Source organism: Sceloporus undulatus, chromosome 3 (genome assembly GCF_019175285.1).
Source record: "Sceloporus undulatus isolate JIND9_A2432 ecotype Alabama chromosome 3, SceUnd_v1.1, whole genome shotgun sequence".
NCBI classification, from domain to species: Eukaryota; Metazoa; Chordata; class Lepidosauria; order Squamata; family Phrynosomatidae; genus Sceloporus; species Sceloporus undulatus.
This window is the reverse complement of record NC_056524.1, coordinates 65,342,897-65,359,877: the sequence shown is the minus strand read 5'-3', so window position 1 is coordinate 65,359,877 and position 16,981 is coordinate 65,342,897. Positions and strand designations below refer to the sequence as shown.

General features: G+C 36.7%; 1 protein-coding gene across 1 annotated transcript in view; it reads left to right on the top strand.

Annotated features, from left to right (window-relative positions):
* SYNJ1 (synaptojanin 1) overlaps positions 1 to 16,981 on the top strand; it is a 60,998-nt gene that overhangs the window by 35,339 nt on the left and 8,678 nt on the right. Inside the window, 12 exon segments of the mRNA XM_042456364.1 lie at positions 789 to 945; positions 1,441 to 1,558; positions 1,663 to 1,878; positions 1,977 to 2,055; positions 3,365 to 3,527; positions 4,013 to 4,225; positions 5,172 to 5,306; positions 6,112 to 6,150; positions 7,864 to 7,908; positions 11,672 to 11,707; positions 11,793 to 11,863; positions 15,957 to 16,065. Of these exon segments, the coding sequence (XP_042312298.1) occupies positions 789 to 945; positions 1,441 to 1,558; positions 1,663 to 1,878; positions 1,977 to 2,055; positions 3,365 to 3,527; positions 4,013 to 4,225; positions 5,172 to 5,306; positions 6,112 to 6,150; positions 7,864 to 7,908; positions 11,672 to 11,707; positions 11,793 to 11,863; positions 15,957 to 16,065 (1,381 nt within the window).

Below are 16,981 nucleotides of genomic sequence, written 5' to 3'. Positions count from 1 at the left end.
ACATTGGTAGATCTAGATGTTGAGAAGTAAACTGACATAAAATCTGACCTATTCAGTACTACCCTTTACTAGATTAATTGTGTCAATTGTTTTGTTTAATCACATTTATAAAGTGTTTAAATGCTTCCTGTAATTAAAAGGAAATAACACATTGTTAGCAGCGAGTCCATTTTTGTTTATGGATTATTAAAATAACATTCATTTTTTAGGACTCAAGATTTAAAAAATAAGCTAAATACCAAAACGACAGAAGAAATGACAAAACCAGATTTACGTTTATGTAAAAAAATGTACTGTTAAAATTAACTTAGAAGTGAAACAGATTGCCCCTGACAAAGTCGGATCGGGGCTGTGACAGCCGTACACTGTGGCCCCAAGCCAACCAGAATCTGGCACAAATAGGAACAGCAAAGAACTGCTCCTATTTGGGGTGGATTGAAGCCGCTCCATCTCAGCTTCAGCTGGCTTGGACATGTGTGGTTTCTAAATGCCATGCCCCCAAGTCACCCCAAAGCCGCCCAGTGTGCAATTGCTGGCACAACTTCCAGGTGACTTGGGGGTGTGGCACATGTAAACACCACGTCCCCAATACAGCTTGAAGCCAGTTGAAGCTTCATGGATAATTGATTATCCATGTACAGATTCAAAAATTGGTTTATAGTTTATCTTCACTTGCTGAAATTTTAAACCAGGTTATATCAGCATCAGTTTTGTATACCAGGTGCATTTTTTCTTAAGAGCGAACGTAACACTGTAGCATTCCTAATGCTTTAGCTTTCTTCCTACAGATATTTAGAGGTTTTTTAGAGGGAAAAATAGCTTTTGCCCCTACTTACAAGTATGACTTATTTTCGGATGACTATGATACCAGTGAAAAATGTCGTACACCAGCTTGGACAGATCGCATACTGTGGCGGAGAAGAAAATGGCCTTTCGACCGATCAGGTCAAATAATAAATTATTTTGAGTAAAGTGGTGTAACTTTAGGATAGTATAATGCGTTAAAATTCATGTTTATATTTAATACTAAAATAATAGGAAAGAGTGTTTTTGTTTTCTTGATACATGTGATTCTTGTAATATGTATAGTAATACAAAAGATATAAACAACAAATTGATTTTCTGTAGAATTTATACTTAAACTTTGGTTACTTGAATTGTGCTACATAAATACAATGTTTTAAGTTAAAATATATACAAACTCTTCACATTTTCACAGTTTTGTGGAGGTGTTTCTTTAAAAACTTTTACCCAGACTACCTGTTTTTACAGAGATATCCCTAATTCTAATGTTGTTCTCATTTGATAAGGTGCCCATATGTTTTTAAAATCCAAGTATTGCATGCTTCAGTCTAAAAATGAAGTTAGAATCTCCCTCAGACAGACTGCTTATTTCCTTTGCTTTAGCATGTTCATGTAATTTCTTATATCAATTTTTAGCAGAAGACATGGATCTTCTAAATTCCAGTTTTCATGATGAAAGTAAACTTATATATACATGGAGTCCTGGAACCTTGTTGTATTATGGAAGGGCAGAGCTGAAAACATCTGATCATAGGTCTGAAATTTGTCTTCTATGATACCTTCTAACTTTTGGAAAGACTATTTTATAGAGTTTTTCAATCACTGCTTGATTTTGTATCCATTTATTATATTTTTCAGGCCTGTTGTTGCATTGATTGATATAGATATCTTTGAAGTTGATGCAGACGAGCGACATAACATTTACAAGGAAGTAATCGCAGTACACGGACCACCTGATGGTACTATAATGGTATCCATCAAAGGGTCTCCATCAGAAGATAATTATTTTGATGACAACTTAATTGATGAACTTCTTCAAAAGTTTGCAACTTACGGTGAAGTTATACTCATAAGGTTAGAATGTTCTCATTCTAAAGATACTGTATCTTTTATAATATCAGTTTGACAGTCTTTTTGGTCATTTGTCCCTTTTATATGTGGATATTTTACAGATTTGTGGAAGACAAAATGTGGGTGACGTTTTTGGAAGGGAGCTCTGCTTTGAATGTTCTGAACCTTAATGATATTGAGGTGAGAAATGTTCTTAAACATTTGTAACCTGCTAAGCGGCTGTAACTTATATGATTGTTCTAGTATAGTGTTCTCTCTTCATGAAGTATAGATTTCCAAATAGTTTGTGAATTTTAGATAATAATCTTGAGCTGAAGCCTGATAAAAGCTCCAGTGAAGTCCTGCTTCAACAGTATATTGAGACAAACATTGACCTGTAAAAGTGAACCCTTGGCCTCCAGCAGGTATGTCCCTATTCAGGTTCTAGCCAGCCTGAAACAAGAATTTGTATAGTGCTGTTTGTGATTTGTAAAAGGCACTTTTTTCCCCTTCCAACTACCAAGACCTTCCCCTGATATGATATATAGCATATCATGATCAAGGCTAACTTCAAGCTTTGAACCACAACTTAGGAAAGTTACTTTTTTTAGATGAGAAATGCCAGAACATCTCAGCCAGAATGGCTGTTGTAGTTCACAAATTTTCCCAGTTCTGCTTTGAAGGTAGTGCTTTAATACTATGTAGCTTGGCTAGAGGTGATACGGTGTGAGACTTTTTAAACATCTTTCCTCCTGATTCTACTATTAACATATTAATAGCACAAATGAGCCAGAGCTTTCACTGTCTTTTTCCAATAACACACTTTCCCCCTAGCCTTTGATATTCTGTATATGAATTACCATAAACTAGATTTGGTTGCTGTAGTATCTGCTCATCTTCCAGATCCATTAGACCAGGCGGTACCTGGACTAGGTCTCGTCCAGGAAGCATCAGCTGATGGCCCCTGCCAAGTTAATACAGCAATAACATTTATAGTTGATGACAGTTAATCTTCCAGGAAGTAAACAATTATAAGCAATGGGCACAAATATAGAACCAGTCCCTGGCACATTGGGACAAAAAATAATTGCCAGTCATTCATCCGCCAGCCTGAGAAGTACTGCATTAGACTGTAGAGATTTAGGGCTATCCTGGGCCTAAATGATCCAAGGGAGGCCAAAATCATGAAGAAATTGATTCTGCTGCATTAGGAGGGGACATTTTAATGGGAAAAGGTTCAAGGAGAAAAGTCTTTAAACGGGGGTAAAGAGGTAAGACAAATGGGGTTCATCCCTGCTACTCACAGAAGTTTCCTACTCATGCTTTAAGGTAATTTGAGTATAGATACTATACCTTTCAACATAATCTAGATAAGAACCATTTTCAACCTCTCCCTCTACATTTTAAGAAGTTTAATTAGTTTTATCAATAATCTTACAAGGAATTATGTAACCCATTAACTCTGAAAAGTTTATTTTAAGTTTATACAAGTTTTCTGTTTCAAATTCAGCTCCTTGGGAAAACTATCTATATTAATTTGAAAAGCCCAGATTGGATTAAGAGTTTGGAAGAAGAGATGAGCCTGGAGAGAGTTAATATTGGATTGCCTTCATCAACAAGTTCCACTTTGCTTTGTGAAGATGCAGAAGTTACTGCAGATTATGATATGGAAGGTTTGCCAAAACTTTGATGTGCTAGCACAACTGTACTGATAATTATTCATTATTAAAATTCAACATTTACCAGTTTTCACTATGGTTATTTCACACATTTGCATTCTTATAGTCTGGTACCAGTTGAGTAACACTGATTTTGTTAAAATGGTGAACTTTTTGTTTGGTGCATATTTTTTTCATCATGACCATAAAATGTGTTTAAATATACAACTGGAATTTTCAGGATCCTAAAGCAGTTGAAATCAGTTCTTATTTGTAGTAATTTGTAATATAAGAACTCCATTTTTATTTGTAGTAATATACTGAGGTTGCACCCATTCTGGATATATTCACACAATTATGAAATTGGATTGTTCTGTGTGAGACAGTGATACAGCTGTAATTACTTTTTTAAATTTTAAGCTCCTTTTGCAATATTAAATTAGGTATAGTTAAATAGATTTCTATTCCCTTTAATAAAGCATATTTTACTTCATTTCAAGGTGATATTGATGACTATAGTGCTGAAGTAGAAGAAATTCTTCCCCAGCATCTACAGCCAACAGTAGGCTCTGGTCTTGGAGCATCACCTGGTTCTTCACCTCGTTCAAGTCCCTGCCAGTCACCTACACTATCAGATGGGCCACCTCCAACCCTTCCATCAAGACCAAGCAGAGCACCTAATAAGACTCCTGGTCTACCTTCATCTTCTCAAGGTATAACCTGTATCACACCTTAACATGTTTTGCTTTATTTATCCTGCAGTGTGATCTCATGCCCCAAAATATGTACATGAACTTTTATTTATTTGTATGAGCCTGAGTGCGTGCGCATACACACACACACACAGGCTCAGTTTGAAGATTTTTGTTCAACAAATTCTGACTAGTTAATAAATTAGATATGAGAGACTGTAAAATCACATCAATTTGCAGATAACACCTCAGCTAATGAAATCAATGTTGGGTCATGATGGGGCCCCTTAACCATCCACCTGTCCTAGGAGAAAGGAAGCAGTTACTATTCTGTGGAAAGTGTCAAAAGCTGCCTCTTCTTTCCTGGGTGCCTAAGGGCATCCAGATGACGCCCAAGTGCACTCACACAGCCAGTTAGTATTGGAGGGGTAACTGCACTCAGGATTTGCCATCTGTCCTTGTGCACCTGGTACAAAGACATTTTACAAAGAGGTACTACATACATTCTTCTGCAACATTTTAATAGTACTTGCACTAATATAATGGGATTATAAGCCACTTATAAGAATCTGGGCACAGTTGTACCTTGCCTTTAGTTACTAATGAGCTCATATAGAGTATAGAATGGTGACATCTTTTCAAATTTTGCACAAAAACATAGAAGCATGTTTATGCAAGTAAAATGGGAGCAGTAAAGCAGTGAAGAATAGTAGGTTGCATTAAAGGCTGATAACTTATACAAGTGAGCCAAGCCACTTGTTATCAGGAAACCATGAGGGGCATCAACATCAACCTAGTTAATCTGCTGGACCCTTAGTTTCTGAAACAGCTGACATAGAGCCACCTATATTGGAAGGATGTGGGTTTCTTTAAACAATGTATCTGTGGAAATGGTTCATATTTAAATAGTTGTAAGACTGTTTGGATTTTTAAAAACAAATCTTTGTATATAAATTACTGCTACCAGGTTCTCCAGTAGATTTTCAACCAGTTACTCAAAGAGAGTCTACTCAAGGCTTGGAACCAAAGCGCCCGCCTCCACCCCGCCCTGGAGCACCTCCTGCTCGTCCTGCACCACCACAGAGACCACCTCCACCATCAGGTAAGCATGTAAAACATTGAATTAAAAACTTGAAAATGTACTGTGATTTGTGATAAGTGAACTTAAACAGGTACACCTTGATACTGACCACTTCCAAATGTCCTACTCAACCATAGTTTAGCAGAAGGGTGAAGAACCTTTCCATGTGATCTTGGGCTATAGTTCCCATCATCCCTGGTCACTACCATGCCACCTGGACATATGATTGTCAGAGTCCAACAGCAACATCTAGATCGCACACTCCTGGTTTGGAATGACAAAATTTCAGGCTCACATTCTCCATATTTCCCACTGCTTAGACGCACCTTCAAAGAGCAGCTTGGAAAGTTTCAGTCCGGCTTGATTTAAACAAACCATAGTTAACATTAATTCCACACTGTCAGTATGGGCAGTGCAAGAAGCTTTCATTAAACACTGGAAAAGGAAATGGTGGGGGATGCCTGGTTAAATCTCATCTAGACTAATTTCCATCAAGTTGTGGTTTAGTGTGATATCCAAACATGGCAATTGTTATCAGTCTGTTAATGCTGTTCAGTTCTGTGGCTAAAGTAGCTTGTTTTAGACTGTTTGAGTCCCTTGATCAATTTTTATATATCTGAATCCTTTAATTAGATCTCTCTCTCACTGTGCTTCAGCTGCTTCAATTTTTGTGTGTTCAGTTGTGATGATTTCATAGCTCTTGCAGTATTTGATGTTTCATGTGAAAATTGAGCACACAGATCATCAATAAATTTAATGACTGCAACTCTTGATTTTTCCCCTTTCATTTGATACTTTTTTTACTGCTGCATATCTTACTCATAAGGGGGTAAGAGTCCTGCACCTGCTAGAAAAGAATTTGGAGGTAATGACTATTAAATATGATTAATAAACACACCATTTAGTATCATTTAGTATAGCAGTGTGTTGGTATTTGTTAATACACAACATTATACTAGTTCAGAGTGGGCAACTTCAACCTCCGATTATTTTTGGACAGATTCTTCCATAAATTCCCACCATTGGCATTGCTGGGGATAGTGGACCAATAACATTTGGAAGGCCATAGTTGCTGGTCTAGATTTAAAAGAGGAGAAGACATACTTAGTGTCTGAAAGAGTTAAAACAAAGTTCAGTTGGTCCTTCACATTTACAGCTTTGACTTTTGTGGATTTGACTATTGGCAGATTTGATTAATATGTTCTGTCTAGGAATTTCTATGTCCTCCAGTGTGACTCTGCCAGAAGTTGGCCATAGAGTTGTGCTGGACGACCTAGAGATTCTTAGAGAGATGCTCCCTCTGATTAAAAAAATAGTGTTTTTTTATTTGCAGTTTTCCCACTTTCATGTGGGGTCCTGTGCCCCTAAACTCAGCAAATGTAGAAGGCCCAAGGTAATGTGAATACTGTAAATCTGTTTTACTTACTTACATAAGCCTCTGGAGCTTAAACTCTTGAGTAGTTTGTTTAGAAGAGGGTAAGTCTCTATTTGAGAAAAAGAAATTTCCCTTAACATTCTACCAACGTCTTCCCAATATCTATTACAACATGGGAATTACACAGTAATTGACAAGAGATCCTTGAAGATCTCTTGTCCTTGTATTTGCATCTTAGGAGGGGACAGCTTGTTTGCTTTTGTTATTTGAAACGCCTACTTTTCTGCTTTAAAAAGTTATTCAAATCAGTGATTATATATTATACAGTCAACTGTTCTTATCTGTGGGGGTTCCATTGCAGACTCTTCCCTCCCCCCATGGATGGCAAAATCTCCTCAAGTCCCTTTGTTCCTAATGGCAGAATGGCACATGCACAACCACTTTGGCACAGCTGCATGCACATGCTACCATTGAGGAGATCAGGGCAGGGCCATTTGCAGATGTTCCAATCCACAGATGGCAAGCTTGCAAAAGAAGAGAGCCAACTGTATATTATTTGGGAATAAAGGGAATGTATTTTTTGTAAGTGCATGGATGTGCTCACATACAGACAGGCTATCTAGCTTGAATCCTGTGAGCAGAGTTGAAGCACATCTTGCCTTTCCTTTTAGACTACTTTTGGATCTAAGCCATATTGCTTCTTAAGACAAGGACTTAAAACTGGATTTGGTTTGCATGACGATATGTATCAGCTGCTTAGCGAATTTTAAAAGTGACTTTGCAAGGCTTTCACTGAGATATTGATTACAGGCTATCAGAAAATAATTTCTGTAGGTCTTATTCTCTGAATAGTGTTAATATTACTAAATCACAGTCCAGGGTATCTTCTGTGACTTACATTTTATGTGGTACTTGTATGCGCACATTAGTAGGCATGACAAAAGTTTTACATTGCAGGAAGATCTTAATCAAACAGCTGTAATTTTAATCCTACATCTTTTCTCATTCATGAAATTGATTCTGTCACTAAAATGTAATAAATTGTAAGCTTGCTGATTTGATTTCACATGACAATAACAAATCAATTTGATCACTTTATTCAAAACAAAATATTCAGCAAGGATTTTAAAAACATTCTGTCTTTTCTCTATAATCTACATTGCCTGTACAATACATACTGCTTTTCTGCTTTTCTCTGATAAGGTCTTGGTACTCCTCCCAGTCCTGTTGTACCTAGGAGAGAAGAAGGTAATCATTTTTCGTAATGTCTAACTAGATTTTAAAATTCTGTATGTTTATCAGTCTTGTATACTCTGTCTTTGCATTCTTCTAGTGAATTTTAAAGCTGAAATAGATTGGAGCTAAACTGGAATAGATTGCAGTTAATGCTGTTGAATTATACTAAAACAGAACAGGATTTCCTAAAGGATATAGAGTTAGATCTTAAAAGATACAATTAGATTTAGGGAGAAAAAATTACAATTTTTTTTACAAAAATTGGAGGAACACAATTATATTAAATTAAGAATAGTAATTAAATAGAAAATAGAACATTATAAAAATATTAAATTAATCGTGGTTTGGCAGAATTGCATTAGTAAAAATAAAAATTTTACCTAAAAGATTTTTTTTACTTAGGATGTTACCAATACAGATATCAGAAGCAGAAATTGAAAATTGGCAAACAATAGTGAATATTTTTTGTAATAGGAATAAAAAAAGTGAGGATTAATAAAATATACTCATACAAATCCCAAAAAGATAGAGGTCTGAGTCTCCTAAATTTAAAGTGGTATTATAACACAAATCGATTGAGATACATTATAGATGGAATTACAGAGAAAAGGGAATTAGATTGATTAGAGATTGAAACAATAGAAATAGAGGGGGGAAATTAGAAAAAATTTTTAGGGACTTTACCATGAAAGAAATAGAAAATCCCCTTTTAATGAGTATATTAGAGATTTGGGGAAGGGGGGGAGGACAAAGAAAAATTGCCTGCTATCTCACCACTATCCCCAGTAGCAATGATAGAAAAATTTCCAATAAATTTAAAGGAGGAATTGGGGAAAGAGTTAAGGAAGCAGGAGGTATATAGATTAAAAAAGGAATGAAGATAAATGGATAAAGGAAAAATAAAGGAGAAATTGCAAAGTGCAATAAGAACCTGGTTTAATTGTATTCAGTTGGAAAAATGGACAAAAAAATTGGAATAGGAAAATTAAAGAATTTAAAGAATATACTAAATTTGAACAAATAATTAGGCAAACTGGAGGAAAATGAAATTTTGAAAGGTATTACAAGAGAAATATATAAATTGTTAACAAAACATAAAGAGAAAGAAGAATATCTTAGGACAATATGGGAGAATGATTTAGCACAAATGTTAAACATTCAAGAATGGAGAAAAATTGGAATCAACACCATTTAAACAAATTATACAGATAAAGGAGAATTACTATACATTAATTTGTAGGTGGTATTTAACACTAGTAAGGTTAAACCATATAAATAAGAGTTATTCAAGGATATCTGTCCTGGGCCCAGTGCTATTCAACATCTTTATCAATGACTTGGATGACAGAATTGAGGGCTTACTTATCAAATTTGCAGATGACACCAAGCTAAGAGGAATAGCTAACACCCCAGAGGACAGGATCAGAATTCAAAATGACCTTAATAGACTAGAAAGTTGAGCCAAAGCTAACAAAATGAACTTCAACAGGGAGAAATGTAAGGTACTGCACTTAGGGCAGAAAATTGAAATGCACAGATATAGGATGGGAGACACCTGGCTGAATGAAACTACATGTGAAAGGGATCTATGAGTTCAAGTAGACCACATGTTGAACATGAGTCAACAATGTGATGTGGCAGCTAAAAAAGCCAATGCAATTTTAGGCTGCATCAATAAAAGTATAGTGTTTAGATTAAGGGAAGTAATAGTGCCACTCTATTCTGCTCTGGTCAGGCCCCACCTGGAATATTGTTTCCAGTTCTGGGCACCACAACTCAAAAAGGATGTGGAGAAATTGAGCATGTCCAAAGGAGGGTGACTAAAATGGTGAATGGTCTGGAAACCATGCCATGGGGATGTTTAGCCTTAAGAAGCGAAGGTTAAGAGGTGATGTGATAGCCCTGTTTAAATATTTGAAGGAATGTAATATTGAGGAGGGAGCAAGCTTGTTTACTGCTGCTCCAGAGAACAGGATCTGGAACAATGGATGCAAGCTCCAGGAAAAGAGATTTCACCTCAGCGTTAGGAGAGCTTCCTGACAGTAAGAGATGTTTGACAGTGGAACACTCTTTCTCGGAGTGTAGTGGAGTCTCCTTCCTTAGAGGTCTTTAAACAGAGGCTGGATGGCAATCTGTCGGGGATACTTTGATTGCGATTTCCTGCATGGTAGGGGGTTGGACTGGATGGCCGTTGTGGTCTCTTCCAGCTCTATGATTCTATGTTGGAGGGGTTGTCAAGAAATTGGTACTTATATTCATATGTGGTGGGGCTGTAGATCTGTAAAGAAATTTTGACAATTAGTATTTAAAGAGATAAAAAGAGATAACAGAAATTGAGTTAGAAATATGCCCAAAGATAGCATTATTGTCTATATATGATAAGATCAACTTCACCCGGGCTATGAAGAATTTAATTACACATTTATTAACAGCAATAAGACTAATTATAGCAAAAAAAAAAAATTAAAAGTTCAGGGAAAACTGCAAATACAAGATTGGTATATAGAAGTATGGCAAATGACAATTAATGATAGGTTAACATGTGAAATTAAGGTAAAAAATTGAATAATGAAGAGGAATGATTTTGAAGCAATATGGAAGGTAATTATACAAAAGGTTTTAGTAAAAGAGGAAGGTTATTTACCTCCGCAGGAAGAGCTACAATTTAGAGGATAGAACAAAATGAATATATTAAGCTCTGGTGATGGGTTACACTTGGTTATGGGGAGAGATAAGTTAATTAGTGATATATTATTTGTATTACACTTGAATGCAATTATGAATAGTATGCAGTCGGCCCTTCTTATACATGGATTTTTTATACACGGATTCAAGCATCCATGGTTTGAAAATGTTCAAAAAAAGTATAAATTTCAAATGGAGCCCTGGTGGCGCAGTGGTTAAATGCCTGTACTGCAGCCATTCACTCGAAACCAGAAGGTTGCGAGTTCAAGACCAGCAAAAGGGCCCAAGCTCGACTCAGGCTTGCATCCTTCTGAGGTCGCTAAAATGAGAACCCAGACTGTTGGGGGCAAATTAGCTTACTTGCTAATTAGCTTACTTGCTGTTCACCGCTATGATCTTTGGAATAGTGGTATATAAATAAAACATATTATTATTATTAAATATCAAACCTTGATTTTCCATTTTTTATAAGGAACACCATTTTGTTATGTCATTATATTTAAATCTGACTTGAGCATACACGGATTTTCTTATCCACGGGGGATATTGGAATCAAACCTCAGTGTATAACAAATGTCCACTGTATGTTGAAAAAAAGAGATAAGAATGAAGATATCAATAATTTTTGTGGGTTTTTTAAAAAAAATGGTTTAGTTAATATTAAATGGTTTAATATGAATAAGATTTAGATAAGTTAATTAAGAATAGATAATTAATTTGATTTAAAAATATTGTATATGTAATACTATGTATAAGATTTTTAAATGCTATTTTAAGTATGTTATATTATTATTAATACAATTATTTTTTTTAAAAAGAAAAAATAATTATAAAAAAGCTATGAGAGAAAAACATGTTTTTATTGAAGGAATGATATGGTAAGGACATCCACAACAAACTTGTGACATCCATTTTCAAATGAAAGTATATTGGCTTCCTTGAGAATAAGAAGTGAAATGTCAAATTGGTCATCTTGTAAACTGTCAAGATTAGGTTGTTTGCAACATTCTATACTTTAATCATCAATATGTAAATTTTCATGACCAATAGTACAAAATTATTTTTTCTTATTCTTGTTCATATGTCAAAGTTCAGAAAAGCCCTGGGCCACAAAGAAGAGACATAGGTACTATATATTCAAATTTAATAATTACTAAAGTAAATTACACTGAAATGCATTCTAATATAACAACTTGCTGCTTTTTGTGCAGTTCAGAGTCACTCACCACCTCTGGCTGGAGTAACAACCACAGGAACATCTGGATACAGTACCTGTAGACCGGTAGGCATTCAAATTTTGTATCATTTATCTTAAATAATTTTGGTCAGTTTCCTCTAAAGTTCTACACCACAAGAAAAATTCAGTTGTGCAATATTTTGCAGTAATTCTTCAGACTTGCCAATGCTGATCATTATGTCCTTAGTTCTACTTCTTCTCTCCTAAATAGACTTTTTGGTGCCAACCAGATATGCTGAATGATTTATCTCAGCCAACACTTGATATGTTAGTTGGGGTTGGTACACTATGTTGTTGGATACATTTGGAGGAAACTGAGTTAGAGAAAGGTAACATTAGGGCCAGTACAGACCAGCATGAAAAGGAGTGTGGCGTATTCACCTTCAAGATGCCCGCATGGCAGCCAACTTCAGGGCACTCCAGCGGTGTGGCGTGTACATGCCACACACCGCAGGAGCACTATAAAGCCACAGAAGGGCAGGAAAAGTCAGATTTTGGCTGGTTCAAAAAGGAGCAGCATTTTCCTGCTTCTTTTTGGGCTGGCAAAAAGGTCGATTGGGGCTACGGCGTGCAGTTGCCGCAGCCCCAGTCCAGCTTTCTCAGGGGTGGCTTCAAGCTGTCCCTTTGGAGTTGTCTCATGTATGTTTTTCCTACTGTTTCGCCCCTAAGACTTCGATGATCTGTTTCATTTTTAAATTGAATTTCTAGCACTAAAACTGTAGATTTATTTTTTATTGTTTACTAATTAGTCAGTGTTACTATAGTTTTTGTTTATAGGTACATTGTATACTAACATACAACTTGGAAACCTTTTCAAACACCTGTTTAAACACATTTAGCCCATTCTTTTGTGATTGCCTTCTAAAATGAATATCCCAGAATGTGAATGTGATTACCTTTAAAGAGTGTTTCAAAGTCACACTACCTCCTGTTCTCTTCATGAGCACTATTCAGGGTGTTAGTTATAGAATCATAGAATCATAGAGCTGGAAGAGACCACAAGGGCCATCCATTCCAACCCATTGCCATGCAGGAAATCACAATCAAAGCATCCCTGAGAGATGACCAGCCTCTGTTTAAAGACCTCCAAGGACTCCACTACACTCCGAGGAAAAGTGTTACACTGTCGAACAGCCCTTACTGTCAGGAAGTTCCTCCTAATGTTGAGGTGGAATCTCTTTTCCTGGAGCTTGCAGCCATTGTTCTGGGTCCTGTTCTCTGGAGCAACAGAAAACAAGCTTGTTCCCTCCTCAATATGACATCCCTTCAAATATTTAAACAGGGCTATCATATCGCCTCTTAACTTTCGCTTCTTAAGGCTAAATATCCCCAGCTCCCTAAGTCATTCCTCATAGGGCATGGTTTCCAGACTCTTCACCATTTTAGTCGCCCTCCTTTGGACATGCTCCAGTTTCTCAATGTTCTTTTTGAATTGTGGTGCCTAGAACTGGACACAATATTTCAAGTGGAGCCAGACCAAAGCAGAATAGAGTGGCACTATTACTTCTCTTGATCTAGACACTATACTTTTAATAAACTTTTTGTTGTTGTTGTTGTTGTTGTTATTGTGTGCCTTCAAGTCATTTCCGACTTACAATGACCCTAAGGCAAACGGATCATAAGGTTTTCTTGGCACATTTCTTCAGAGGGGTTTGTCATTGCCATCCTCTGAGGCTGAGAGAGATTTGCTCAAGGTCACCCAGTGGGTTTTTTGTGGCTGAGCTGGAACTTGAACCCTGGTCTTCCGGTGTCCTAGTCCAACACTCAGACCACTGCTGCAAATCCCAAAACCCAAGATAATATTGAACAACCTTCCTCACTTTGATGTCTCAAGATATGGACTACAACTCTATGACTACAGCTTTTAGCTTTTTAGACCGCATGACATGTTGACTGAGCTGTTTGTTACTAAATTGCAAACATGGCTGGGGAAGGTTGAGGTGGAGACTGCCTCCTTGTATCTTTCTATTTGGTAATGCTCTCTTAATTAAGCCAACCATACAATGGGTTCAGTTAGACATTGCATGCCAAACTATTAAAGGGGAATTGGCTCCATTCATGCATGTAGTGTGTTTGTGTGCATGTCTAATTTTAATATGACAGCTAGGTGTGGCTCCATCTCACATGTACTTTGGTCAGACAGAGGGTGTGTGCCAGACCTATTGTGGAACTTGCTCTATTGAGAATTTCCAAATTCTAAGCCTAGGCATCTTTCAAAAATAAATTTTGAGTGCTGTCTTTGAGCACTTAGGCTCAACCTGAAAATGCTGGGGAAAACCTCATGAGGAATAGTATTACTCAGCTTTGTGATTTTTATTATTGTGACCTATCCAAATTCTTTGAGGTCATGCATGTTGTACGTTTGGGGGGGGGGGGGGAAACCTGTATATAGCTCTTTTCCAGCGATGGAGGTGGAAACATCCTATAACGTGGGTTGATTCCATATCTTGCTCCGAAACAGGCAGGAAAAAACAGATTTGAAGGAGTCGCCACCAGAGGGAGCAACCCCCACCATCCCTCAGTCTTTTTCCTACCTCGCTCCGAGTAGGCTGTGTTTTTCCTTTTCTCCTCCTTTAATCACCTGTTCTGACATATACCAAATAAGTTCAAACCCCTTTGAATGGTGGTTGTTGCCACCAACTGAGAATGATTGTTTGATTTGGTCCCTGCTGGAGTTCCAAGTAATGGTTGATGACAGCTTAGGGCAACAGTAATCATTTTGTTACTCCCAACAAAATACATAAAAAAATAAGATCAACAATCTCTACTCCACAATATAAACTGGCTTGAGCTACAACCAGTAGTGTTTGTTTTCAACCACAGCTACTAACAGCTCAATTCTGATTCAAGTTGACAAGTTAACATTAAGGGTTCATGTGAACCAAAGGACTGACCCAATCAAGATCACTGATGACAAAACTAACATTTCTAATAACTTGGTTCAAGAAATGATTTCAACATCTTTTTGTCACAATCAAAACAAGGCGTTGATAAAATTGTGGCTTGTCTTGGATGCATTTTAACATGCTACAAGAAGATTGAGACATCTCTGTCGTGATCAGTTGTTGATCACCCCATTTACAGTGCAGCCACTTCCTCTGCACTAACAATAATCACATCCATCTAAGATAAATGTAGGACATGACATGGCCTTCATCTTCCACGTTTACATGCCACCACTGTTGAGTTGCCTTTAATCAAAAAAGAGGCTTCCTTTGGAAGATACATCTTGTGGTTCTCACATAAGTGATAAGCCTCAGTTCACCCACCCATTGGTTGGGGAGCTTTGGTAAGTCCCATGTTATAGGATATTTCCACCTCCATCGCTGGAAAAAGGAACATTGGGTCTTACCTGTGATATGTTCATTTTCAGCGATATAGGTGGGAATATCCTCCCCACCCAGAACTGAGGAGGCTGTTTCCCTTGGCTCCGCAAGGGTGGTTGTTAGTTAGTTATTTTTAGTTTGACTTTATGATAGTTTCTATTTATTATACTTATATTTGCATTGAATGCTGTCTGAGTTTGTTTTCTATCCTCGGCTATAATATTGACTGAGGGATGGTGGGGGTTGCTCCCTCTGGTGGCGACTCATTCAAGTCTGTTTTTTCTGCCTGTTTTGGAGCAAGAGATGGAATCAACCCATGTTATAGGATATTCCCACCTACATTGCTGAAAATGAACATATCACAGGTAAGACCCAATGTTCCTTTTCAGTCTGAATCCTTGATATCATTGTCATAAGTGCCCCCTCACAGTGGAGCTGTCTGATGTATCTTGCATGTTATTCCTACTGTTTTGATTTAGCAGTTTCAAGTCATTGTGCTGTGTTTAGATTTATCTCCTTGTGAGTATTGGATAAAGTTTCTATTTTAGTATCCTGGAAACAACGTGCATCTTTTGACATCAAAACAAAATCCACTTTTCATGGTAAACATATTTAATAAATGTTTCACACTGCAAACTGTTCAACAATGGTAACACCTTGAGAAATGTTTGCCATGGCAAAATTGTACATCTTAAATAGAAAGATACAATGTTCATTGTACTAATATTTAGATTTTTTTTTAAAAAAAACTGTACAGAACTTAATATTAATTAACAAGTAATTGTAGAACCACTGTGTTTGATGCATTTCAGACCATTCCTCCCCGAGCTGGAGTCATAAGTGCACCCTTAAGTCATGTACATCCTCCCATGGGAAGACACACACCTGAACTCCAACCGAAACCAGCAGAACTGCCAAGAGGTAAAGTTGGTGGTGTCTTTTGTTTTACTGTAGCCACTTCATAGTTTAATAGATAAGCCATAGCATTCTTAGTTTTGCATAATTTGTTCTGAAAATTGTGTCTCCTTTCCCTCCTTAATAATGGCCCAAAGCCAATTATTAATCTCAAAGAACGTACATTTGTAGAGCTAATGGAAACCTATGTATGTTCCACTGATGCAATCGAATTTAGGTGTATAAATATAATGAGCACTGGGGAACTGTTTCTTACATCATCTTTGAAACAGGTGAGAACAAAGTATCAATCACACAATTACAACAAGTGTATCAAACATAGATCTGTTATGAAGAAAATGTTGTAGAAATTCTGTAGCCACATTTAGAGTCTCAGGTTTTCAGGTTTAAAATCCTGAAAGGGAGTGTGCATATTTGTCAAAATCTTGCGAAAGTATATCAAGAAATAATCATAATGAACTGGATTACTGAACAACCTCAATTTATAATGGTACTGTGCACATAATTCCAAAATACACTGCAGAGATAATCCATCTTGAGATTGTTTTAACTGTCTTTGACCCAGTTCTAGGGAATCCTGGGAATTGTAGTTTATTGTGACACCAGAGCTCTCTTTCAGAGGAGGATAAATGTCTCACAAAACTAATGTTGAGTCAGAGCAATTAAAGCAGTCTCAAACTGGATTATTTCTGCAGTGTGTTTGGACCTTAGTTGAGATGGCCCTAGTAATTTCTCATAAATGATCCTTAATGCCTTGCAAGTACTCACAGTATTTTTGCAAAAAACAAACACACAAACAAAAAACTCAGAAGTTTTTCAATGACTGCTTTAAAGTATTTTTCTTAAAGATTATTTCCACCCTCCATATTGTGGATTCTGTACCCACAGATTCAGCTATCTTTGATTTTGATGTTTTATATAA